This window comes from Callospermophilus lateralis, chromosome 2, assembly GCF_048772815.1.
Source record: "Callospermophilus lateralis isolate mCalLat2 chromosome 2, mCalLat2.hap1, whole genome shotgun sequence".
In the NCBI taxonomy this organism is placed as follows: domain Eukaryota; kingdom Metazoa; phylum Chordata; class Mammalia; order Rodentia; family Sciuridae; genus Callospermophilus; species Callospermophilus lateralis.
In genome coordinates, this window is record NC_135306.1 from 69139675 (window position 1) to 69164721 (window position 25047).

At 38.2% G+C, this 25047-nt stretch overlaps 1 protein-coding gene and 1 non-coding gene across 3 annotated transcripts in view; both read left to right on the forward strand.

The window, feature by feature from the left end:
• Window positions 1–25047, forward strand: part of Mamdc2 (MAM domain containing 2) — a 162422-nt gene that overhangs the window by 109245 nt on the left and 28130 nt on the right. For both annotated transcript variants that reach the window (XM_077108653.1, XM_076843457.2), the window contains exon 10: window positions 24896–24989. In XM_077108653.1, the coding sequence (XP_076964768.1) occupies window positions 24896–24989 (94 nt within the window). The remainder of the gene's footprint in view (window positions 1–24895; window positions 24990–25047) is intronic.
• Trnav-aac (transfer RNA valine (anticodon AAC)) lies at window positions 23724–23792 on the forward strand. The gene has a single exon. It is a non-coding gene; the product is annotated as a tRNA-Val (tRNA).

Here is a 25047-nt window from a genome sequence, read left to right on the forward strand (position 1 = left end):
GTGTTGGGGCTACAGCTCAGTGGTAGAGTGCCTGCCTTGCATCCATGAGGCACTGGGTACGATCCTCAGAACCACATAAAGATAAATAAATAAAGATATTGTGTCCATCTACAACTACAAAATATTAAAAGATAAAAAGAAATGTTGTACATCATTCCTGTTACAGTGTTGCTTTGTTACTTTTAATCCATTGGATCAACCACCAGGGCATAATTAAATCTTTAAAATGATAAATCAGATCTCTAAAAATCCCTGAAAAATTATTTTCCATTGCTAGACAAGAATGGTGTGGCAGGCTCCATGGCCTACTGACTTCTTCTTTTTTTTTCTTTCTTTCTTTCTTTTTTTTTTTTGGTGCTGGGAATTGAATCTAGAGCCTTGTGCATGCAAGGTGGCCTACTGATTTCTAAAGAGTTGAACAAATTTATAATACCAGAATAGAAGCATACAAGTTTTTGCCTCAATCTAACAGACTCTGCTTGTTGTTATTTTGTGCTAATTAAATAGGTAGTATTGAGCTTATTGCCTGGGCAATTCCAAATATGTTTTCAATAGGAAATGTTATCTGACACTTGCAGCATTATTGAACTTTCTCTTTGATCTATTGGTCCTAGAGAAGTCTGGGTTTCTCTGTATCTTAGAGGGATCCCAAAGACGTAATTTGCCACAACCAATTATTTAACTTATTCAGAGAGTTATAGCAACACATACACATGCACATACATACATGAACAGGCATGTGCCAGATTCACATAATTAGGGATGCACCAGAAAGGATGGAATTTTTTTTTTATGTTCCACACTATTTTAGTTAGCCTTTGCAACACTGTGACCAAAATACCAGATAAGAATAATTTAAGGGAGGGAAAGTTTATTTGGGGCTCATGATTTCAGACTCTCAAAGCACAGATGGCCGACTCTTTTCCTCTGGGCCTAAGGTGAGGCAGCACATCATTCGAGAAAGGCCCAACAGAGGAAATCTGCTCAGCTCATAATGTTATGCTCGAATTTGGAACCCCCAAAAGACCACCAGAGACCAAGATCGATGTAAGCTGCAAAGAGGTGTTTATTGCAAGCTAGCTCAGTCCTCCGCGCACACACAGCAACTGGTGACGCTGAGAGGCCCCAAGCCCAGGGTTTGCAGCAGTTTTATACATTCTTTGGAGGAGGCAGGGACCCTCACATACATCATAGCATCTCTTAGCAAATCATCACACACCGTGGGAAAATCATAAAACAACTCTAAAACATGATTAGCATATCAAGTGGCGGGAAAGAATCTGGAAAGGATTATTGGTTAGTTCAAGGGGTTGATGCACTTAAAATTGATTGGTTTAAACTGTGAGGGAGTCGCAAGGAGGGTATGTGCCAAGCTGTAGGGCTTCTAGTTTAGATATTGGTCACCACACCTAGGTAGGGGCCATCTGGAATTTCAGATATTTCATATCTTGGCCTATCTTAGGTGATCACCATCTGCGGCTTTTCCGAGAACTGTTTCCACAGAGCTTTTCTGTGGTATTTTCCTGACTTTAAGACTGCAGTAGGTCAGAGGTTAAGTTTCAGAGCAAAATGAGGTTCCAAGTAGAATGAGGTTGCTTAGGTCTTTCAGTGACAGGGTCAGGAAGGAGAGAGAGAGAGAGAGAGAAGGGGGGCCCTACAGGGAAGAACAAGCCCAAACCCCTACCCCCCACCCCACCCCCACTCTCCCCAACCCCTATGATTCACCTCCTCCAGCTGCACCACCGACAGTTACCACCCAGTCATTCAAACTAGGATGGATTAGGTTACAACTCTCACAACCCTCTGAGCTCTCACTATCCAACCACTTTACCTCTGAACATTCCTGCATTGAACCGCGAGCTTTGGGGTGACACTTCATATCCAAACCATAACAAAAACCTTGTTTTGCTGATTTTTTTTTAAAAAAAGGATATAATAAGTGTTTTGTTCATTCATTTGACTTTCAGGTTTTCATTCATTTATCCATTGACTTATTTATTTCTTATTCAGGTACCATGTGTTGGGTATATGCTCAGTGCAAGGGATATAAAGAATAAGGTTCAGATTCTATCTTTCAGAAGGAGATCACAGGTAATAGAAGATTAATATAAGCAACTAACTATAGTGCAGCTGTCACTGTCCCATGAAAGAACTGCACAGGAAAATAGAGGAATAGGTTGGATAATTGTTATAAAAAAATGACAACTCTTAATTATAATGCACTAGTAAATAATATTAAAAAATAATGATAACTAGAGACACAGCTGAGCTAATGTTTGTAAGATTAAGGTTCAGACTTTGCTGGATTCTAACTCCTGCTCATCACCCTACTCCTCTCCCCCTACACTCTGTTGGCAAACACTTGGATTATTCAGGAGTCTGCTCATTCCCTGCTCTTTCCTGACTCCCACAGAATTGGAGCAAACCTCCCAGTATATAAGGGTGTCCAGAAAATTTGTCCTTTTGTCTGCTCGCAAGTCTCCAGCAATAGCACTGTTCCTCCCCAGAGACAGGGAGTGATGGATCCAGACCCAGCGGGGCAGGGAAGTTCTAAGAGCCCTGAGAAGGAGCTAGTCATGGATTCAGCTCCATGCACATGAGGAGAGGATACAATTTAATACCACAAACCTCTGGACACATGTCTGAGGGTGGCCTGTAGTTCTTTGAAGATCCCTGGTAAAGAGTGAGAGAACCACTTGTCCCTGATAGAGGCATGTATTAAGTCAGGAGGAAACTAAGTACACTAAAGTCCACTTTAGTGTCCATCTACAACTAAAGAGGTATTTTAAAACATATACAGGTGGAAATGAACATACAAAAACTATTTAAAACGAGAGCTGGGGTTGTGGCTCAGTAGCAGAGCACTTGCTTCTCACATGTGAGGCCCTGGGTTCAGATCCTCAACACCATATAAAAATAGGGAAACTAAATAAAGATATTGTGCCCATCTATAACTAAAAATTTTAAAAATATATTTTCTAAATAAGCTATTTAAGATGAGAGAGAAAATGAAAATTGAGAGTTTTCATCCCTACTCCCTATTGCTGAATTCAAACTCCAATTCCAGGTCTTGTTTTTCTCTTCTTGGTTTTTTTTTTTTTTTTTCCTGATTTTCCCCCTCCCTAGCTCCGTGTCTTGTTCTCTGCATTTAATCACCCTGAACAATCAGTTCCTGGAACATACTCAGCTCTTTCTAGCTTGAGTCGTTGCACACACTGTTGCCTCTGCCTAGACTCTTCTTATTTATATCTCAGCTTAAACCTCAAATCTCAATTCCTCAGAGAATCTCTCTCTGACACCACTCCGGGGAACAGATAAGGATTTCCTGTGCACCCTGTACTTCTCCTTCACCCTCCTGAAGGAAGCATAGACGCAATGTCTCTGATTTCAGATCCTAATCCTACCACTTACTAGCTTTACAATCATAAATCAGCTTTCTTAATTTCTTTCTTCCTATTCTATCCAGCACCCAAAATCTAGCAAACTCCTTGCACACAGTTGATGCTCAGTGGCTGTTATTGACTGCCACATTCTGACTTTTGAATAGGAGTTATGGACTCTCATTAAAACCCCCTGGGGAGCTCTTCAAGTGCTAATGCCCCAAATGAAGGAAAGAAAACACAGAGATGAAGATTAGCCTGCAGGAAGTCTGTGAGGCCATCCTCCTGGAATCACTACAGAAGGAAGGGAAAGGAAAGAAGCAGAACTAGGCAAAGCAGGCTTTGGACTTGTCAGTGGAGGTCTCAGCTGACCTACAGTGACTCCGAAGCTCTATGCCCTTTCTCAGTTATCCCTGGTTGAGCAGTCCTGTCTTCAGTGACATGCATCCATCAGTCATTGGATGCTGGCTGCCGAAGGAAAACAATGGCATTATCTTGGACAATGATAATGCACGCTTCAGGTGAGCACTTTCCAAAGAAGGCCCACAAATGTGGAGGGAGAATCACTCTCGAATCCCGGTCTGGGAATCAGTATTTTACTAAGTGCCTCCAGTTGATTGTTATATGCAATGCAATAGCAACAACTGTTGCTCTAAATGACTAACCATGATAAAAACAGGAAAGGAAATAAGACTTTCAGACTTGTATTCAGCTAAGCTACACTGAAACCAGGCATGGCAGACGAGCAGGTTTCATAGTGGCTAAAGACCTAGGCAAGTGCGTGTATGTGGAGGGTCCTTGCCCAGGTTTCCACCCTGAAATGCAGAGAGACAGTCCTCTGAGCCCACGGCTAGGTGGCAACAGACTTGGGTGAGTGGTCTTCCTGCCCCTGGAAAGATAGAGACAGAGCTGTGGTCTTTGTGTGTACCACTTAATCTGAGAACCCCTTTCAAAGCCTCAAAGATAAAAGTTTTCCAGAAATATGACACTATAACCTATGTCATATTTGATTGTTTCCCACATGTGGTTTCTGTCCACAGACAGAACATGTGTCTCCAAATATTCTTGCCATTTAGAAAGGAGTGTTAAGTAACAGAGCACCTAAAATTAGCACAGGACAAATACTTGTCAGCTGTTACAGGTTGTCTGGAAGCTTCTATTGGCTGTTCTCTGTGGTTTAGTAACTCAGTGCATATTTTAACTTATTTCAAACTATGACAGTTTAAGTGATTTTTCTGAGCATATTGAGCTTAGCATACATTTTGCAATAGCTGGAATTTATAACGACTGATTCTTAAATGAACTTTTTGGAACTTCTAGAGAGTTCCAATTCAACTCAGGTCAGAACCAGGGAAAAAATGGCTCTTTATTAAGTATCTACTTTGAACCAAGCAGTAGTCTCTTGTTCAATCCTAAAACAATATGCTACAACACCATATTACAAATTTACAGGTGAAAAAAACGAGTTTCAACAAGTTAGTTTGATTATTCCTATTTTCTTAGCACTGTCTTCCTAATTCCAGACAAAGTCCTTAAGGAATATCCTTAAAATTCATCTCAGATGTGTCCCCTTTCTATTTCCTCAGCCATCCCCAAGACAAAACCACCACATTGCACCTAAACTCCTTGGAAATCCTCTCAGATGGTTTTTCTGCTTCTACCTAGTCCTTTCCTGTACTCCACACGCCGTAGCCAGAATCACATTCTTGAAACAGGAGTCAGATTGTGGCACTTCCTGCATGAAACTGTCCTAGGATCTTTACAATAGAAGTTTCTTCCATCACTGTGGCTTACAAGGCCTTGCACAATCTGGTCTCTGCCTTCATTGCTGACTTCATCTCCCTCTCTCTGCCTATGATCAGAGAGGCACACAGTCCACACAGTCACACAGCCTTCTCTCTGTCCCCTGGATCGCAAAGCCTTTCTTTTGTCATAGCCTTGGCCTAGTCGTGGGCTGCTCATTCCCCAGCTATTTTCCAGTCAGGCCGGTTCACATCCTTCTGTGCCAGGCTAAGGGCTTCCTGTCAGAAAAGAACTTTACTGACCACGTGGCCTGTAACTTCCTTCTCTATCCTCAGATTATTCCCCATCATATTGCTTATATATTTTATGCATAGCAGTTATCCCAGTCTGAAATTACCTAATTTGTTTACTTGTACATTTTCCATCTCTGGTATCTTACTACAATTTAACCTTCACGAGGACAAGGACCTTGTTAGACTCATTCATCTTGCATCCACACCATCTGGCACTGGGCCTGGTACAAAATAGATCATCAGAAAAATTCTGCTCAATACATTTTCTTTGATATATACCCGCTAGATGAATGATCAAAGAAATGAATGAGTGAGCTTTCTAAGGTTGGTAAGTGGCACAGCAGTCAGCTCCAAAGCCTGCTCCTTGGTGCAAGGATCTTTGAGAGATCCAGGTCTCTCTCCGGGCCTAGGGAAGGCCTGTTCCTTTGCAGCTGGAGAAAACGATGCTCCCCAAACCCACCTTGTGGCATGGGCATGTTCTGTTATTGTATCTAATTCCCATAGCCTCCTGTAAAAGAAGTGAAGTGTCTCTTTTTAGTGAGCTTGTTTCCTAGAATGCATGTAGACTAGTCCAAGGTCACCCAGCTTTCTACTAGAAAGAAATGTCCCCAATGGGGACCCAGCACACTTGTCACTATTGTGTGAAGAACCTTTCTGCCTGTGTTTTGTGTCCTCATCACCCCAATTCTAAAAGCCAGTCAAGTATGGTCCCTTAGAGCCCAGCTCAAAGGGAGTGCCTGCTTTCATGAGCACCATATTCTTCTCCCTGGTGGTGGTCACAGAGCTCTGCACAGCAAGGGCCAAGCCTGGGCAGAACTATAGAGAAGTCTGATCCTTCAGCCTCTCTCCCCTTTCTTGTCCCTCACTCCAGATACCCACATTTTAACCTCATCTGAGCCTTCCCACGTGGTCTTCCACTCCACAAGTTTCTTTGCCTTTCTTTCCCCTGTCAATACTTAACGTAGGCCATTTAAAGGTCAACAGAATAATTAAATTAATAACTCCTTGATATCTTCCTTAAATAGTCTAAACTTTAGCAAAAATTATAATATATATTTCTATTTAAGGAATTATAGCAATGGTAAGAATTTCCCTTAGACCATTCTAGCAAAGTAGCTGTATGGATGGATTCGGTGTAATATCACCACAGCTGCCGAACGTGGGGGCTTTTACTCAACTATTTCCAACACTCCATTTGATGTCACAGCTACCCAAGAAGGAAAGCATTACCACCCCTCTTAACAGATGTGAAAAGCTCAGGCAGAAAATTAAGAACTTTGTTCAACATCACATAGCTATTAAACAGCCGGGCTGAAGGAAAGGCCCCAGGACTCTTAACTCCAGAATCCATGCTTTTTATACAATGCTTAAAGGTCTCCAGGCTTTTCTTGGCTAATGCCAAAAGTGCAAAATCAGGTGAGAAGGGAAACTCAGCCATAATTCACAAGATCTATTTAAAAAATTAAAAAGAGAGCTTTCTTATTGACTCTGGTTGTTCTGTTATAGAAATGTTTGGTTCCTTGGAGGGATTAGAATTCAAGGTGGTTCAACACGGACTATGAGAGCTGTGAGTTGGAGGGTTAGTTTAATGCTTGAGACTCTTGGCTGTGGGTTCTTTGCCACTTATGGCTTGATAATTTGGGCTAGGTAGGTGACTTTGTAACCTATGAAACTATGTAACATTTGCCTTTCTTCCATGTAAAATGGGCATGCTCTCAGTACCTACTTTGCAAGATTTGGGCAAAGATCAAATGAATTCACAGTGAAAGCCCTTGGCATATTACTTGGCACATCAGTAGCATTTATTAAATTTGGCTGAGTAGAGAGAGTGAGACTAAAGAATGATTTTCTAGGTCACAACATTTATTTAACACATGGATAATTCTGCACCCTGATATTTGCTATGAAGTTCTGTATTTTTTAAACTAAAAATCAGGAGGTCAGAGTTCAATCTTTTTTAGAAGTACTAGACTTTTTAAAGAAACAACAGCTTTTGCACAATCATGAACACCTACAACAACATTTTTAACACTTAAGAAATTTTTTGCAAGGTGTAAATTGTGAAATCGTTCTCTGGGGCTGTTTTCTCCAGCACTTTACTGAATAGAGGGTAGGTGATCCAGAGTTACCTTGAACTTGTTTATATACCAGAGAATAAAATGTTGAGAAAACAATTCACTCCAAAGTACTTTTCCTAAAAGCCCAATGCCAGGAAAGACTTACAGTGGTTGTCAGAAATTCCATAAGGATGGAGTACAAATGGTTATGCCTTTTTTTAAATTTTTTTTATTTTTATTTTTTTTATTGGTTGTTCAAAACATTACAAAGCTCATGACATATCATCTTTCATACATTTGATTCAAGTGGGTTATGAACTTAAAATCCCCAGTTTAACACATTCTTGGTCATCATAGCACAAATGTTAGGTCCTGCAATACCTTCTGGCCTGCAGCTGGTTTTTCCTTTCACAAAAGTCTTTCAGTTGCCTGTTAATTAGAAGCCCAGGGAGGAACTCGATATCATTTTCATTAAATATTTCTTTGGGGGGAAAAAGTTAAACAGCCTGTAAATGAGACAATGACCAGGCATTCCATTTCTTCCAATCTGACTTAATGATCTGGTCTAAATTAAAATCTTCGTGGTAAACCCGTCTAAAGTCACTTATGCATTTGGGAGAAAGCCCCATCTTGCCAGTCTGAAAAATATGAATATATATTTTCACTGGGTGAGGAACCTATGTCAGCCTTTCTCTGGGTTTGTCCCATGGAACACACTTCCCTTGAGATGTTCCATTGAACAAGGGTTCTGTGATTACATAAGTTTCAGGAATTCAGTGACGTAAATTCTTGATATGGTCTCCATTAAAGAATCTTGCTTAGCCTCTCAAGGTGGCAATTCCCTCAAAGCATATGATCCACAACCTTTGTCTTGCATAGTTCCTATTTATGTCACATTACACTACACTCAGAGCACTTACCATGTTATATTGAAACTGTCTGCTTACCTGCTTGTCTCCTTAAGTCAGACTATAAGCTTCTGGAGAACAAGGATCTATGTCTTCTTTATTTCTTTATTTGTATTTCCAATGCTAACACAATTTCTGGAGCAGGGTAGACACACAATAAATAGTTAAGAAAGATAACTGTCAATGGATATGCATTAATGGCAAGGGAATTATTTTGTTAAAAGAAGAATAAAAGTGTATTAGTCAGGTTTGGGTCACTGTAACCTAAATGCTCAACAAGAACAACTTAGAGTTTATTTTGGCTCACAGTTTCAGAGGTCTTAGTCCATAGATGACCAACTTCATTGCTTTGGGTTGGGAAGGTAGAAGAACATGGCAGAGGACAGCAGCTAAGCTCTTGGGAGCAAGAAAACAGAAGAAGCCAGGGACAAAATATGGAATTCCTAAGACATGCCCCCCAGTGACTGCCTCCTCCAGGCATGCCCCACCTGCCTATAGTTATCACTCAGTAATTCATTCAAGTTATTAGTCCTTCAGATGGATTAATCCATTGATTAATCATTTTACCACCTATATTAACACACAAACCTTTAGAGGGTCACCTCATATCCAAACTATAATAGAAGATTAAAGTTTCTCCACTGAATTAGAGAAATAAAACGTATTGGCTAGCTCCTGAGAAAAGTGTCCTCCAAAGAACTTCAGTGTAATTCCTTAGAAATATAAATATCCTGTTAGAATGTATATAAGGGCATACATGTACATATATGCATGCTCTGGGAACTTTTACGATTTTTATTTACTAAAAACAAGATCTGTGACTATTCTCTTTGAAACAAGTTCCCATCCTTACATTGCACCATTTTCCTTTTCCCGAGGACCTCTATCAGGTGCTCCCAATTCTCCTGATCCTTTCCCTGCCCACCAACACAGTTTCCATTCTATGCTCATGGTCAGTGTCATGCTTGCTTCCACTTCTTCTACCCATCCATACATCTTCCTGGCTTCAGTCATCACCTTGGTCCTCCTAACCCATGGGACCCCTCAGCTGCTGCTTTTGTCCTTTCTCCAGGCTTCTCAGCACACCTGGATAAAGTAAGACTAACCACTGTCCCTTCTGGGCTGCTGGGAAAGCCTTTCATTGATCTTGTCTCCCACTGACTTTCTTGTTCTCCACCCTAGACATTCAGATCCATTTTGCATTTTCACTCACAAGTTTTCAGCTTGACCCCAACCCTGTTGATTCTCTGGGTGTGACCTCATGGGCTTATCTCCCAGAAGGATAAAGACATTCAACATGAACCTCTTTGGTTCTGTTCCTCTCTGAATCTTCACCTGCCACCTTCATTTCCTGATTAATCTGACAAAAGGAGGTATTATCCTTACACTTAGTCAAAACCAGTTTGCCCATCTCTACTTTTGATCTCACCCTCCTGCTTCCCCTGGGACTGTATTTCATAAATTATTCCCTTTCTCTCAAATCATCAATCTCCATTAGTCACAGTGCCAACATATGTTGGCCTCCTGCACTCAACACAGATGAACAACAAGCCTTCCTTTCATCTCTGTACATTGAAGCTGCACCCTGTCCCATACCTTTTGCCTTCATACTTACTGAAAGATGGATCGTCAATTACTGTCTGCTCTGGTGTAGTTTCTCATTTCTCAAATCCTCAGGTTCTGCCCTCTGCATTCCTCCTCCAATGCTCCTTCAAAGGGTTTATCAACCTCAAAGTATTTTTCATTGATCTTGCTGCAGGAATATGCCTGAAAAGATCCTACCTTTCTTTCAGGGTCTACCTCAAGAGCCCCTTCCTTGGAATCTTCTAAATCATTGACTCGTATTTTCTTGGTTAGAATAAAATCTTTGTATTCAAAGAGGTCGGGAATAGAAAGCTTGGCTGTGAGTCTTGACTCTGGCCTTAACTATTTCTCCCTATGAAATAACAACATGTTTTAAGATGACCTCTAGTCTGTTCTCTTTTTTTTTAATATTTATTTTTTAGTTTTCGGCGGACACAACATCTTTGTTTGTATGTGGTGCTGAGGATTGAACCCGGGCCGCACGCATGCCAGTCGAGCGTGCTACCACTTGAGCCACATCCCCAGCCCCAAGTCTGTCTTTATTATTTGGTTTTTAGTTATTATAATGGCAGAAACTGTGTTTTAATAATGTGCGATGCAATTCTTATAAACAATAAAGAAATAGTTCTCTCCATTTCTTTATTTCCTCTTACAAAAATATTTCCTATTTTAGGGGGAAAACTAGCTGAAATTTAAGTCTGATTCAGATTTTAAAAATCTTCCTTTTAATTGTGCCCTTAAATAATGCCAATGTGAATGACTGTAAGGTACCTGGTGTTCTGAAAAATTTAAAGACAGCAGTTCAAAATTTGCTTGAATGAAAGAGCAAGTTTAGAAAGTTGATGGAGAGATTTATTAATAGGTGGCTATTAAATAAAACATTCTGCTATAAAGGGATTGAAAAGCCAGAAAACCAATGTGCAGAGAAGACACGTGAGAGGAAATGAATTTCCTACCACACTTCACGGTGTCTGGGAACACTGGGGACTGGGAAGACTGCTCCAGGATATTTATGTCCCAAAATTATTAAAGCAGAGAGGCTCAGTACAAAACAGAAATAGCAAGATCATTAATTATTGACAGATAATCAACATATTATAGACCAGATCAGGGTGGTTCTGTATACTTAACCGGAAAATTATTCTGTTCAGTGGAATAAGTTTTAATGTCAAATTGAATATAAGTTTGGAAAGCAGCTTACCACTGAGTTATTCAAGCTAGACTCAGCAGCAGTGGTCAGTTCAGGAATTTCTGTTACCTTAAATATGAATGAGGCAGAGTGGAAATACTCTGATTTTGCTACGTTTCATTTCATTTCAAGGATTTGTTGATGGCTTCTGTGTTTAGTGTCAACTTATAGGAAAATTATAAGACTGATTAGCACAAATGGTAGTTGCAAACATATAGCTTATGTAAGCATAGTGTTCGTTTCAGGGCATTTTTTTTTTCATGACTTTCCTAAGTAATTAGTTTCATGGAATATTGCTGGTTTGGCACATTTGTCCTCCCAGCCCTGGAAAGACGGAAATGGGTATTTTTTGTTCATAATTTTAACTAATAAACTTAGTTAATCAATAATTTATTCCAAGGTTGGTCTATAAACTTAAAAGTACTACCTCCCCTCCAGCTTCCAAATTTATATCCTATGGATGTTTTGCTGCTTATAACTGATGTGTTTTTAGGGAATCTTTTCCTAGGTTCTGAATGATGTAACATTATTTTCAGATGCTCCCATTAATTCTGTAGGAATCCCCTGTTTTTTGTATTTTGTTGTTGTTGTTTTGTTTTGTTTTGTTTTAGCTCATAGATCAGGTACTTTCTTGCTGCCCTTGGTAGCTAAAAGCTCAATTCATGCAATTAGAAATAGACAAGTTAATGAAAAGGCTAGTTTTACCAGAGGGTACCTTTTTTCCCCACTAGATATCCCCATCTTTTTCTCCTTCTCTTATATATGTTTCTCTGAATATTTCTGCTCCATCTTTTCAGTTCCCACCTTTACTGAAGTCTTTCTACAGCTAGTCAATGTACGTTCTCTATTGCATCTCCCTCCATACAACTGATGAGCCATGAGCTTCTATTTTTCTGTTTAATATCAGCTTATATGTGTATCCATACAATGCCTAAGAACTGGATCTTTGTGGCTCTCCTGCTTCCTCTCAGTCTTTCAAGACATTTGATTGTACTTTCATTTCATTCTTCAAATAAGGACAATCTCATAAACAAATCTGAAAAACAAATGTCAAACAGAAAAAATATCTGCAACATATATAATGATCTCCTAATACATTTAATATACATGTATAAATTTACTCTAGTAAAACAATAAACAACAAATAAACTAAGTAATGGGAAAGTGAATAGGATATATACAGACAAATCAGGAAAAAAAAAAGAAATACAACTGGAAAATAAATCTACAAATTTGGGGCTGGGGGTTTGGCTCAGTAGTAGAATATTTGCCTGGCATTCATGAGACCTTTGGCTTTGCTCCTCAGCACCAAAACACAAACAAACAAACACAAAAGCACGAATTTATCCAATTTTTTTTTTTTTAGTTACCAATGGACCTTTATTTTATTTATTTATATGCGGTGCTGAGGATCAAAGCCAGTGCCTTACACATGCCAGGCAAGTGCTCTACCACTAAGCCAAAACCCCAGCCCCTCCAACCTCATTTTTAAAAATAATAAGTAACAATTGTTTATCAACTGGATAAAAATATTTTAAAAATATAATTCCCTGGAGTGTGAAGCTTATATTAATAGCTATATTTATACTTTATTCTGTTTGTTTTATTGGATTTGTCAGTAAAAATAAATCTTTAACTTTAGAAAGAAAATCTAGGTATGTAGCTCAGGGTAGAGGCCTTTCCTATCATTTGTAGGGCCCTGAATTCAATCACTAACACCACCACAAAAAAAAAAGAAAGAAAGAAAATACATACACATGCATATATATTTATATATATATATTTATATATGTGTGTGTGTGTGTGTGTATTTGTATATGTTAAAAGTAAATCATTCACTTTAGATTAATGATTTACATACACACATATATAAACATATGTACATATAATTATATATTTTGGGGATAAAAGTGAATGATTTTTTTTAATTAATAAATTAAACACTTATATGAAAATACATGTATATATATATAAAATATATCATGTACATATATACACATATACATGTATGAATAACATTTATAAATGTATATTTGTATATAGGCATATATGCATATATATATACACACATACATATATACATACAGATATATATATATATACACACACACTTACATGTAAACATATATACATATATACACACACATACATACATATATGTAAATACCATTACATTACCTGAAAAGATAAGAATGCAAAGAAATAAGGATTTTCATATGCTGTGGTATAAAGGTAAATTGATTCAATGTTTCAATTATAATTAAATTACATATATTTTAAAAAGCTTCCAAATATGCATGTCTTTTGACATAACCATTCTAGTCTAGGGATTTATCATCAAGAAATAATTATAGTCATGTACAGAGACTTAGCAACAATGTTCATCCCAGTAATGTTCCTCTGTAATACTGAGCAGTGGAAACTACCCAATTCTCTGTTGCTAGGGTAGGAGTGAGAAGTTGTGGATAGCTGAAAAGGGGTTAGAGTTATGTGAGATTTTACCCACAGCTCTTCATCAGGTCAGATCTACACTTTGCCTTGGCAATTGATGAAAATCTGATCAACAGTTGTGTCTACATCTCAGACATGAATTGAGCAAAGTCAATGTTCCTGGTTAGATATTTGCAGGCAACTGCTAAAAGTATCTGCTGTCTTCTTCTGACCTGGGAGATATTCATCTGGAGAAGAGTGAGCCCTTAGGGTTAAGACAGAGACTTAGATTTTTCCCTTTTTACTCTTTATTGATTGCATTCTGCATCTTTTCTGGTAGGTGTGACATTTTTATGTTCTCCTTCCAAGGGAGCCATAATGATGACTCCATGCTATGATGTCCACCCTTGGACATGATAATTAAGTTAGCCATTGCATTACATTACATTACATTGGTCAAGGAACTGTTTGGAAGGAAGCAAAAGAACTGACCAAAGATGGTGGGCCAGAGAAAAGCCACATTGTAACATGCACCTCGGCACTGTCCTTTCCACACAAAATCATGGGCCCCCTGGAGTCCTTGAAGGAGTCATCAAATGACCACTTGCCCCCTGAGGAGTGTACATAAAAAACAGGATGACATTCACACCTATTTTCCTTCAGTGATGAAAGGTTTATGGCATAATTATATACAATAATGTCCTTATTTCCAGGGTATGGAATTAGATTCTAAAACACTAAAAATAATGCCATCTCTCTTTGCTTTATGATGTGCATTGTTCCAGTGACTCTTTAAGATTACTTTCTATTTGGATCTTCAACATTAATTGTGTGGGATTAACCATCTGTGACCCCTGATTGAAAAAAAAAAAAAAAAACATGAACTTTGGGGTCAGACTTATCTCCCAAAATAAACTACTGGGAGGGAAGAGAGTACAAGTGAAAATGAGGTCTAAGTGTAGATGCAGGAAGTTAGGGAATTCTTTCCTAAAGGGCTAATTTTCCATGCAGATTGGGGAGATAATGTCATCTGCCAAGAAAGAAGGACATCTCTGAGGTGAGGGAAGAGCAGCTGGGGAGAAGATGAGATGCTGCTGCTGGTTCCATGTTAGTCAGTCCTGAAATTTAGCCTTGATCTCCATAAGATTTGGGCTCCTGTGCTGGGTTACTGATGTAGGGATAGAAAGGTGAGATACCTTTCCTCCCCATCATGAGGGTTCGTGACATCACTTCAGTTACCAAAGATGAGTATCACTAATTAAAACAAATGTTTAAAAATTATTTAAAATTGGGTTAACAAGAGAAAAGCACAACAAATTCATTTAATCAAATTTTTACATGACACAGGGACCTTCAGAAATTAAAACCCAAAGACCCAGAGGAAACTATGTAAGGTTCGCTGAAGCATGGACAGCCATGTAAAAATTTGACTGGATAAAAAGGATATGACCTAAGGGTAATAGGCTAGGGTGGGGAGGCAGCAAGCCCAGTCCAGATTCTTCTTGGTCTCTTTATTATACTGTTTCTTCCTCCCAAGTATGGGGAAGGATCTCTTCTGAAATAAGGTTCTTAATAATCTACTAACTGACAAGGTACATCAGAGAATTTCTTTATGGACAACTCCAAAACAGAAAGGGTGGGAATGTTAGAGAGGAATATATCTATGTTTTATAGGTAGATTTACGAGAGAGGTGTTTCAGTTTCTATGACCACCCTGTTTTGCAGAAGAGGAATTCTAGTTTCCATGGCTTGCTTTGAGGAGAAGAGAGAGCAGGAAACAGGACAGAAGGACAGAGAAAGACTTTACCTCTGAGTCTCTTCCATTGCCCTTCAGTTCAAAGTACTCAAGTGTACCAAAACACCATATTTTGGGGTATTAATTCCTGAGCCATCTCTGAAAACTTAATAAATGGATGTGAGGCAAAACAAAACTGCTTGTAAGCACAGTTTCATTGCTACTCAAAAGCAATTTCAAGATAATGACTTTTATTTTTAAATACTTTCTTTTTTTTTGGAAGGGGGAGTACCAGGGATTGAACTCGGTGGCACTTGACCACTGAGCCACATCCCCAGCCCTATTTTGTATTTTATTTAGAAACAGGGTCTCACTGAGTTGCTTAGCGCCTCGCTTTTGCTGAGGCTGGCTTTGAACTCAAGATCCTCCTGCCTCAGCCTCCCAAGCCACTGGGAGTACAGGCCTGAGCCACGGCACTGGGCTTAAAATACTAATTTTTAAAATCATATTTTAAAATATTTAAAGTTAAAAAGAAAGAAATACATAATTCTGCTGTCAGTTATCAAACAGTTAAATGAATATACTTATATTATATAGCATATCCTGCATTTGTGTCTGTAGCATCTTAATGAAGGGCTCTGGAATTTTACTCCCAAGGAAGGGAGGGAGGGAAATAGGAAGGAAGGAGGAGGGGAAGGGAAGTGGGGAGAGAGAAAGAAAGAAGGGAGGGAGAAGGAGGGAGGAAGGGAGGAAAGAAGGAGGGGAGGGAGGGAGGAAGGAAGGAAGGAAGGAAGGAAGGAAGGAAGGAAGGAAGGAAGGAAGGAGGGAAGGAAGGAAGAAGGGAAGGAAGATGAGCTAGGCAGTATAATCAAATATCTCTTCAGGGATCAGGAAGAAATGTGGTGTTTCGTGGCTGAGTGTGCAGGTTGCTTCAGATGAGCCTATATGTCAGACTCTCATGCTTTTTCCTCACTCTAAAATCGACTGATTCTGAGATCTTTTCTGGAACCTCCCCTCCCCTTAAAATGTTCAAAAGATCTAAAAATAATGCAGACTTCTGATTCCAATGAGTTGACAGATTTGGATATTTACCACCCAAATAACAAGGGAAAAAATTGACTGCAAGCCTGAATTCTACCACAGCATGCCCTCTACCCCAGAACAGAAGGCTCCTAAGTCGAAAGACTTTGACACTTAGAAGAGCTGGAAGCTGATCAATCTTTGTTGCTTGTCAAGCTAAAAGTTGAATTAAATCAGATGGATCTTTAAAAAAGAAAAAAGAAAAGGAAAAAATAAAACAGATGGGTCATTTAAGAAAAAAAGTGTTGGTCAGCTAAAGGCTTATTGAAAAACACATGGTCATTCTGTCTTTTGTGGGATATGCAAACCAAATATAGCATCTGCAAGAGACATGCTGTTACAATTTCACAACTATTCCCCAAACTTGGCCAGGTTCTAAGAAAGTTAAAATCTCTCTTATTTTCTAGATAAAACTCCACTCAGCCTGTCTTTGAGGATTTGTGAAAATTCAATGCTTTCTGCCAAGTATCTTCATTTTGGAATTTCTTGTATTGTTTTGCTCTGTGCTTTTGTATTTTTAAAATTCTATTATAACTTATTAACAGTTAAATGAATGCAATTATATTATATAGCATATCCTGCACTTGTGTCCATAACACTTAATGAAGGGTTCACGGACTATATTATAGTCATTTTGTGAATAAATATTACACTGACTCTCTAGTTTCCATATCCCAACTTATTGTACAAACAATTTAAAAGGATCTTAGCCTCATCAGAAGAAAAGTACAATTTAACCTAGAATCTAACCATCTCGTAAATCATTCAGGTCCACAGCCGATAACAAGAACTGAATTAGGTTCACTTAATGAACATGGGTAATTTATGGTATCATTGGCATAGGATTGAAATGTTTCTATCTGAAGATAGAAAACCATTTATTGAAACTGTCATTCACATGCTAATTATAGGCCTAAACGGGTCTATTATTCGATTGGTTTAGTTGGTGGTGGATTCACCCAACAGCCTAGTCCTCTATATCTATAAAGCAATCCATGGAAACTACTTTAAAAGGCAGTGGAAAACCAGTTAATTCTGACACTGTTCAGCAGCTCAGTATAAATAATCCTTTTAGACTACATAACAGAGGCTTTATTTTATTATATTCCACTGGCACCCTGAAGAGCTTGATCTCCTCCTGCCCCAGGCAAAATCCTATTCATTGTATTGAGTAGCTCTTAAACTATGACACCTCATAAAATAAAAATCAGTAAACTTAATTGTTTCAAAACTCAACCTAAGCCTGGTGTGGTAGTGCATGCCTCTAATTCTAGTGACTTGGGAGGCTGAGACAGGAGGATCACAAGTTTGAGGCCTGCCGGAGGAAATTTAGTGAAAGTCTGTCTCCATATATAAAAATAGAAAGGACTTTGGATGTAGCTCAGTGGTAGCACTTGCCTAGCATGCATGAAGCCCTGGGTAGATGACTAGTATTGCCGAGAGAGAGAGAGAGAGAGAGAGAGAGAGAGAGAGAGAGAGAGAGAGAGAGAAAAGAAAACAAACAAAAAAAATCCAATTTGGTTTAAGAAGATGAATTCATGACAAATCTGTTTTTCTACTTTTTTTCCCCCTGGTTTCTTTAACCCAGAACCTTTCTGGACTTTCACTGGCATAGGACATCTGGTCTATTTGGCTAACACAGCCTTGTGGCTAGGTTTCCTAACAGACCCTTTCCTCACCTAACCATCCAAAAAGAGTTAAAATTATTAAATACTGCAATGAAAGTCGGCTGAGCTACCCCATAGGTCATGATGTTGTTTTTATAGAGTAGATCATTATTTTTTGAAAGGGAGAAATATGAAAACAAAGGGGTGATTCTATTGCCCTTTGACAATTACAATTTTCAGGAGCAGGAAATTGGAATAGCAAAGCCCTAAGATCTAAGGATGATTATTCAGTTTGAGTATGAATCCATCTGCCTTGCCTTCCTGTTTCTTTACCTTTTGTCTCTAGGACTTGAGTATGTCTCATTGCTTATTGGAACTACCACCTGGTGATATGCAGCAGAGGAAAAAAATATCTCAACCTAGTGCATTTTTAAAATATAAAAAACTATCTTGTTCTGAGCACAGAGAATAAATAGGTTGAAATTGACAGTGAATCCAAAAATGAGGTAACAGACCTGAAGTGCCTTAGCACAGAGACTGCATATTCTGGGACTTTAGTTAAGTGGGGTTTCATAATCCACACAACAGTTTATACTACTCCACCAGAGGTTCTCAGCCAGGGAGAGTTTGCCCTCCAAGTGACAAATGGCGACAATGTCTGGAGACTTTCCTAATTGCCATGACTTGGGATCTACAATATATAACCATGAAAGGTCCAGTTCCCCTGCTGCCCAATGAAGCCAATGACTCAGGAGAAAGACTTATGGGAGAAGAGAGAGCTTTAGCAGGTGGAAGATGAAGGGCTATCATACAAATTCCATCTTGCCAGGCATTGCAGGCACAAAAATCTTATCTGGGGTTTCTGTGGGAGTCTAATTTTAGCTATAGCCAGGTGGGCACCAGAATGGTCATTAATTCTTATGGTAATCAATCCTCTTGATGTGGTTTCCATGTTGTCCACAGGTCACTAAGCATTCCTGTTTCCTGTAAAACTCAAAGAAAGATGAGTGATTAGCAGGTTGTATGATTGGTATTGTTCTTTTGATGTTTTCCCCTATTTTCTTTTCATGCAAAACTGGGTTTATTGGTTAATCATTTGGGGAGCAAGGCCTGGGGCAGTGAGGCAAAACAGAATAGTGAAAGTGTCACCAGGGATGGTCAGAGAAGGTCTCAGGGAGGGGGACCTCAACTCAGGACAATGAGATCCTTGACAAACATCATACAAAAAGAATTTCTAGATGTATCAGATATTAAGGTACAGAGATTTATTTAGGAAAGCAAGAGGTACATATTTCAAGGAAGAATGTGATCATCCTGAATGGGAGAGATGCTTTTGATTTCTCAGGCTTGTCTTATAAAGGAAACTTGGCAAGGGGTGGGCATGGGCATGTATATGGGGATGACATCAGTGTGGTGATCATGAGGTGATTGTGGTGTTCTGGCAGTTCTCAGGATCCTTAGACTGACATCTTCTCCATTATCGGATCAATAGATAAAACATTGGGAAAGTACTTTATATTACAGATTTCTGGGAAAATACCATACGTTACAGGTTTCATACTCCCTTTGTTCAATCTATTCTGAAAGCACATGTATTAGTGGGCTAATTAACAGTGCACAGGGAAATTTTGAAACGTGGGTAAAATTTCAGTAACTTTAACACTATGAGTAAAGATGTGTAGATTTCCCAGAAATGTGGGATTGACCAGCCTGGGAGAGAGAATAGGCTTGGGGAGTGAAGTTGTGAGGAATTTTAGCACAATGCTTTCAGATTAAAGGTATATTGTCCTTGCCCTTCTTTTTGTCTCCTTTCTACCTTCATTTTATTCTTTCTAGCCAACCTCTCTAGGAGTGAGTTCTTCCATTCATCAGCTTCAGGTCAAGGCCAGGGAAGCTGCTAAATATTCCACAATATATAGGGCATCCCACAGCGAAGAATAATCTGGCCCCAAAACATTAATCATGCTGCGATTGAAATACCTGTTGTGGATAAAAGAGGATATACAATATGTATTTTTAGTACAATAAATAGTAAATTAAGTTAGGCCCAGTGGCACACACTTGTAATTCCAGCTATTCAGGAGGCTGAAGCAGGAGGATCCAAAGTTCAAGGCCAGCCTGGGCAAATTAGTAAGACCCTGTCTCAAAATAAAATAATAAAAAGGCTGCATCTGGAGTTCAGGCTTAGCTTGTGTGAAACCCTGCGCCAGGTAATACTGGTGATCCTTATCTGACTTTATTATTTGCAAAATAGTCATATAGCTGGACTGGGGCTGTAGCTCAGAGGCAGAGCACTTGCCTAGCATGTGTGAGGACTGGGTTTGAGCCTTAGCACCAAATAAAAATAAATAAACTAAAGGCATTCTGTCCATATACAAATACAAAATATTTGAAAAAAGTAGTCATATAGCTCTTCAGCTACTGCTTATTTGTGTATTGAAAGTTGATCTAGGTAGGTTTTCTCAATAATAAATATTCTTCATGAAAACAAAAGATTTAAAGTGTCTCTAGTACCTAAGGACTGAGACCTTTTAATGCACTGAAACAGATCAATTTACAAAAATTTTATTTGCCCTAACTTTTAAGAGATTTGCAGGGGCTGGGGTCCTGGCTAAGCGGTAGAGCACTCGCCTAGTATGTGTGAGGCCCTGGGTTTGATCCTCAGTACCACATATAAATAAATAAATAAAATAAAGGTGTTGTGTTTAACTACAACTAAAAAATAAATATTTAAAAAAAAAACAGATTTGCAAAGATCAGGATCACCTGTCTAAGGGACATCACTTTCTCCCATCTGCCATCTTCCCCTTCTTACATAGATATTAATATACATTCAAGCTTTTTAGACATTTCCCCCCTCTTTAGACATGTTCTGCTTGCTTTGAAATTCTGCCTAAACTGACATAAACATTGTTTTTTTTAAATGATCTGTAAACAAGTAAGAGATTAATCCCCTCAAGAATTTAGACTATGGCTGATTCTCTTCTTGTCACATTCTTAACTAGACCCAGAGGGAATTGAAAGAATTCTTAAAGAACGCACCAAGACATTTGACATTTTTGTCCTGTCTCAACTAGGTCCAGTCATCACCTTGCTCAGTCACCAACCTCAAGTACCCCACAAGATGCAAAATAGTGGCCCCCAAATTGGAGCTGATAATGTGAGCATTGTCAATAGCTAGGAGGAAAATCTGATGTGTTAGACCAAACAGGCTGATCTGGTCATATTTCTTTTGCATGGTGTAATGCTGACCGACAACAATAAACAAACTTGAGGCCTGAGACATTGTTTGAGTCTAGTCAGTAGATAACTGACTTTGGGGATCTTTTATCAGACAGAGCAACAGGTGGCCTGGCTAGTGTTCTAGGTATGGAGAAAGCTATAAGAACAGCCTAGTGGCCTGCAGTTGTCCAAAACATCTTTAATGTTTCGTTCAACCCACTGTGGCAGTCACAGGTTATTTGGAATAAGCACAGGAACCAGGGAGATCTATCCAATAGAACTTTCTGCAATGAGGAAATGTTACATATCTGCTGTGTTCAATTCAGTTAGCTACTAGCTATGTGAGGCTGCCGTATTGAGTGTTTTTCATGTGGCTAATGTGATTGTTTAAATTAATTTTATTTAATTTTAATCTAAATAGACATAAGTACCTAACAACTACCATAATAAACCATGTCAGCTGAGCATGGTGGCACACACCTGTAATCCCAGCCATGCTGAAGGCTGAGGCAGGAGGATCACAAGTTCAAAGCCAGCCTCAGCCAAATAGCAAGGCCTTGACCAACTTAGCAAGATCTTGTCTCCAAATAAAATATAAAAAATAAAAAATGGCTGGAGATGTAGATCAGCGGTTAAGCACCCCTGGCTTCAACCTCGGTACCAATAAACAAACAAACCATTCCAATGTAGGAAATACTAACTCCTTATTCTACATCTTAATTATAGCTATCTTGATTCTTTTTACTATTGTTCAAATATAAATATGATAAGTTACACAATGTTTAGAAAATAGAAGGAAGCTGTTAAGTGTCCATAATTTTATGACCCTAACATAATTCTTTTTCTTTTCTTTTCTTCTCTTCTTTTTAGTACTGGGGATTGTACTCAGAGGTGCTTTACTGTTAACTATATTACTATCCCTTTTTATTTTTTATTTTGAGACAGCGTCTCACTAAGTTACCCAGGCTGGTCTCAAACTTGTGATTATTCTGCATCAGTCTCCCCAGTAGCTGTCATTGCAGGGATGTGCCACTACACTCAGGGAGCCTAATATAATTACTATACATTTGATAAATTGTCCAGACATTTTCCATGTGTTTTTATTTTTATTTTTTTATTTTTTGTGGGGGAGGTACCAGGGATTGAACTCAGTGGCACTCAACCATTGAGCCACATCCCCAGCCCTATTTTCTATTTTATTTAGAGACAGGGTCTGAGTTGTTTAGCACCTCGCTATTGCTAAGGCTGGCTTTGAACTCACGATCCTCCTGTCTCAGCCTCCTAAGCTGCTGGCATGTATTTCTTTTTTTATTTAGTTTTTATTTTTATTTATTTTTGTGTGATTCTGGGAATAGAAACCAGAGCTGTGAACATTCTAGGAAAGTAGTCTACCACTGAGCTATACCCACACTGAAGTTTTAGATGTTTTAGGTATGATTATGTCTTATTTTATTTCATTTTTATTTTATTTACTCTAACCATATTTTTCCACTTAATATTTTGAGAGGAATTTATTTCCGTACAACTGAATAATATTCACAAGCTTTTGGACCTAATAAGGCTCTATTTCTTAGATGTTGTATTATAGTTTTTTTATTGTTTCTGTTTCTCCCCCACATTTTTTGTTGCTGCATTATAGTTGTATGTATTGATGGGATTTGTTGTTACCTATTAGTATATGCACACAATACACAATATAACAGCAAAATTTGGCCAATATCACTCCTCAGAACTTTCCCCCTCCCTCCCCATGTCTCAGAGTTTATTTTCTCTCCTTTTGGAATTGTGTGTTGTTTCATTTCCTTGTTTGCATCCTTGTTTGGTTTTATGGTCATTATAAAATAATGCTATAGTAAACATATGAAAGCATGTTAATATTTCTCCTCTTTCAAATATATTACGATTCCAATTGTTTGAATTTTAATGCAGGGAAAGATTTACATGGTGAATCCTTTCACTACTTCATATTCATTTTGAAAATGTACTTTTTAACTCTCTTTATGAAAAATGGATTTTAAAGCTGACAAAAGGAAAGTCAAGGCTTTCTCTCTACAGCACATTTAGTTCAATAAATTATGAGACAGATTAATATTCTTTCCCATATAACAATAAGAATTACTGATAAAATGTGGTAGCGTTCAGACCTTTACCTTCTCCTCATTTGGAAGTTCCCAAGCATAAACCCTCAAGTAAAATATTTTATAAATTTGAATAGAATCTCTAAAGATGAAAATTTAAGAGATAAACAAACAACAAAAACCCATAATTTTGTTCTTTATAAATATACAAAGCTAGTTATGCATTGTTACATCACCATACTATCCTATTTATGATTTAAACTGATAAAAATATAGTGCAAGTAAACCTTTCTACATCATACAATTAGAATTATTCTGAGGATCTCAGCTTAAGACATTTTATATTTTGTATAGTGGTAAGCTGTCATATGATTTTAAAATTTTTCTATTAAAATAAACTCTGTATTCTAGGGCTGGGATGTGGTTCAATGGTAGAGTGCATGCCTAACATGCATGAGGTCCTGGGTTCAATCCCCAGCATATATATATATATATATATATATATATTCTAATGAATCTCATCATCAAAGTACAAAGGGACACTACTGATAACACAAATTCAAGCCATAACATTTTGAATATTAGAACCTAAAAATAAAGCCAAATGTTCTTATTATCTATAAGGTGAGTTTTAGCTTCTGTCACATCTTTCTTTGTCTTTGAATTGAGATTTGTAATTGAGGGGTTGAACATGAACAGTATGACCTTGCATTAATTAAATACTAAGTTATACCCACAAAGAAGGTTTGTAACTACAAGTACAGTGAAAACCTAATACAAATGTTTTAATAAGTGCCTCTTTGATCATTCTATATAAGAAAAGTACCCTTTAAAATGACGGAATGGGAAGAAATCCCACAAACATATTTATTCTCCCTCTCTTTCTCTCTCTCTCTCTCTCTCTCTCTCTCTCACACACACACACACACACACACACACACACACATTGAATTTCATAACTTATGCTATAGATTTGTTTTTCCTTCACATACAACAATAAAAATGTTTGGACTGATAAAATAACTTTGGTTAGGGCTTTTATTAGCAATACCAGCTGGGGACATAGATCTTTGCCTTGGAAATAGAACATAAACCTCCAGATGGCAAATCACTGGGACTTCATTCACAATGTGAATAAAGCACATTGCCAGAAAGTCATTTCCAAAAAAATCAATAGTGTTTGTACTGGAAGTGTTTGAAAAATGCTTGGAAAACCATCAATTCTGTATGCACTTTGTGGATTATTTAGGGAAGATATTTAAAACCTCACAGGCTTTTCTCTGTCACCCAGTTAACCTCTTACTTTCCTCGCTTTTACTCTCCATTCTTTAAAGAACGTCTCTAAATTTTTGCATAAGTATACACAATATATCATTATGATGTTGACTCTGCTTAAAATAATATGACTAATTCCAGGGTCACATATAAATGGTAACTGTTCTTCATGCCACTGTCCTGTTCCTCCTACTGGCAATTAAGAGGTGTTTACAACTGCTTTTGCAGGCCTGTTGTGCCAAGTAAATCCCATGTTCTAAGAGTTTCCAATTTTCAGCTAACAGAATTCATAACTTTATATTTATGAATTGCAGGTGGTTTTCATGAGCCTATGCAAAAGTTTTTGGGACTGTGGTCTTGTGGCCCTCGATGATATTACAATACAACTGGGAAGCTGCTGGTCTCCAGGTAAGAGAGCAGTCATTTCATCTGTTTGTCTCCTTCACCTGTCAAAGACACTTCTGTT